The 2,814-nt window shown below is 66.4% G+C and overlaps 1 protein-coding gene across 1 annotated transcript in view; it reads right to left on the reverse strand.

Moving 5' to 3' along the window:
• Positions 1-2,814, reverse strand: part of ACADVL (acyl-CoA dehydrogenase, very long chain) — a 15,621-nt gene that overhangs the window by 10,477 nt on the left and 2,330 nt on the right. The window contains exons 5-7 of the mRNA XM_019532944.1: positions 2,557-2,691; positions 2,047-2,191; positions 1,228-1,357 (exon numbers count right to left, since the gene is read on the reverse strand). Of these exons, the coding sequence (XP_019388489.1) occupies positions 1,228-1,357; positions 2,047-2,191; positions 2,557-2,691 (410 nt within the window). The remainder of the gene's footprint in view (positions 1-1,227; positions 1,358-2,046; positions 2,192-2,556; positions 2,692-2,814) is intronic.

The raw sequence follows: 2,814 nt of genomic DNA on the forward strand, positions 1-2,814 counted from the left end.
GTGTGTGTGTGTGTGTGTGTGTGTGTGTGTGTGTGTGTGTGTGTGTGTGTGTTTGACTGATGTGGTGGCTGAAGGAACCCAGCCTCACTGATCTGAGTCCTGCAAGATAGCTCCCTTGGGGGTGAGGACTTGCAGAAGGGATACAGCTCCATATAGAAACCCAAGTCACACAAGCAGCACGTTGATAGAATTATAAAGACCCCAGAGACGTACCCGTAATAAATGAGTGCACCCCAAAGTGATGGGCAAATCTGGTAACAACTGCAAGGCGGGGAGTCGGGTCTCCTGACACAGGGCACTTCTACACCCGTCTGCCTGTGCCCACCTTAAAGGGCAAGAAGTCCCACCCCCAACAGGCAAAGTGGGACTGGGTCAAGACCTGAGCAAAGCCCAGGCCCGGGGGTGAGGGCAAAGAAGAGAAACCAGAGAGGCGTAAGGTGAAGCCACATCCTTACTCTGCAGCGACCACCACATCGCACCTTCCTGCACAAACGTGGCCCGCAGAGTGGGACCACCGCCAGCAAGCAGGGACCTCACTCCAGCCCGGAGGAGGACGTGCGCACAGAGTGGTGGGAAGAACAGCCCACAGTATGCACCACCCTCGGCGCCAGCCCTGCTTCGGGCTCCAGGGCTGTGCTCACACAGCCCAGCCCACAGCCCTTCTTCTGAGCTCCCCGAGCCACTCCCCGCATTGCGGCAGTGCCCGCACAGCCGGCCGGCCTAGGGGGAGGCCACGGCCAGTGCTAGGGGGTGGGCAGGACCCAGGAGCCGTGGTTAGCACGGGGGGGGGCGAAGGGGCTGTAACTAGCCCCATGGGGCAGCACCGCAGCAAGTCAGGGGGGCAGTGCCTGCTGCAGGTGGGGTGCGTGCATGTGTGCGTGTGCACACGTGTGTGCATGTGTGCCCCTCCTTCCCCAGGCAGAAGGCAGGAAGCCAGAAGTTGAGAGGCAAGATGCAACATGACTACGTGGCACCCCCAGTGCAAAGATCCCCCTTGGCAGCTTTTCAAACCACCTCTGACCCCCGTGCTGCCTGGTTCACCCGGCTGGGCTGGCCCCACACCCATGGGTGCCTTGTGCTGGGCAGGAGCTGTGCGTCTGGCCTGAGCGCCACCAGCTCCGTTGTGCTCCCGAGCCACAGGCCCCACGCTCCATCCTAGCCCGTCCTGCTCCCACGGCACTGCTGGGCCTGCCGACCCATGGTGCAGGCAGCGCCACCACCTCTCACCTGATCCAGATCTTGCCCCCGTTGAGCGTGTAGAAGTTCCCGCAGGCGCTGGGCTCCGCCATGGTCTGGATGGAGGCCGCGTCGGAGCCGCTCGAGGGCTCCGTCAAGCAAAAGGCGGCAACGGTCTCGCCTGCCAGGGGAGCGGAGCCATCACCGCGGGCTCGAGCCCACGTGCGTGGGGGCACCAAGTCACAGGCCTGCTGCAGGCACCGGGATCCCGACTACAGGGCCAGGCATGCAACAGAGACCCGAGAAGAGCTACAGCCACGTGCCACAGCGGGCAGGAGGGAACAGGCACCAAAGAGCAGTGACTCAGTCCTCACCCACCCCTGCCTGGGCCCGGCTCGCGCCATCAGGCTCCATGTAAAGAGGGAGCCACGGGATAGAGGTTTCCCACTCACGAGCCTCAGGCCATTCAGCAGTCAGAGACGCCCCAGGCACTGGCCCGTGCCAGCGCCACGTGGCCGCCCTGCTAGCGCCGCCAGCGAGTGACACGTGGCGGCAAGGCCCCAGGCATGTCTCTAGCTGGTGCATCCACCCGCAGCCTGGGGCTATGGCAGTGAGCCGCTCGTGGACAGGTGCCGACAGCAGCCAGTTTGCACCACCCAGGGCAGCCTCAGCACGTGGCCAGGCTTGGGGGGCTAGGACGGCGTGCGCAGCGCTGCACGTGCTCGTGCAGCCCATGCCCACGCCACCCTCACTCCCTGCCGCCCCCACGCACAGCCAAGCTGGCCCAGGCCACGGGCTGCCAGCCAGCACCCGGCCCCGGGCAGGCCGCAGGGCTCCCCCCAGCATCGCGGCGTGCAGGCCCATGCCTACCGGATGCCAGCTTGGGCAAGTACTTCTCCTTCTGACTCTTGGTGCCGAACAGCAGGATCCCCTTGAAGCCGATGGACTGATGGGCCCCCAGGCTGATGCCCACGCCGAGATCATGCACACCCACCACCTCCACCATGCGCGCGTACTGCAGAGCACGAGGCCACGTGTCAGGTCGCAGCCCGGCAGCACGCGGGGCCTGGCTGAGCAGGGAGGTAGCTGCCACGCCGTGGCTGCGCTGTCCTCTGAACCCCGTCCCCCCGGGAGCCCAGGGAACCCCCCTGCCCCGGGGGGTCTGGGAGCAGGGGCCCGGGGCCGAGCTAGCACAGTCAGTATGTGCCGGCCCAGCACCTGCAGGTCAGGCAAGGCCACATGTGGCAGGATCAGTCCCGGGAGACGGCTGGGCCACATCCCATCACCAGGTGGCTGAGCCGGGGACTCGTGCCCTTCGGCGGAGCTGGGCGAGGTCAGACCCCAGCCCCGTAGCTCAGGCTGGCGCCCGACCCCTCTCACCTGGGTGTTGGTCAGCCCGACGCCCCCCAGCTCCTCGGGCACCTGCAGCCCGAAGGCTCCCATCGCCTTCAGCCCCGCCAGGGTGGCCTCCTCGATGCTCTCCAGCTTCTCGTTCTTGGTCGGATCGTTCACCTCCTTCACACGGCAAAGCAGGGGGAGAGGCAGTGCCGGCCCTGCTACCCTGGGCCGCCCAGGGGACGGGGGCTGCGGGCCGCTACGCCCCCCCGGCACCGGCTGGGGCGGGAGCTGGGAGGGGGC

The sequence above is a fragment of the Crocodylus porosus genome, unplaced genomic scaffold (genome assembly GCF_001723895.1).
Source record: "Crocodylus porosus isolate Cpor-Errol unplaced genomic scaffold, CroPor_comp1, whole genome shotgun sequence".
Classification (NCBI taxonomy): domain Eukaryota; kingdom Metazoa; phylum Chordata; order Crocodylia; family Crocodylidae; genus Crocodylus; species Crocodylus porosus.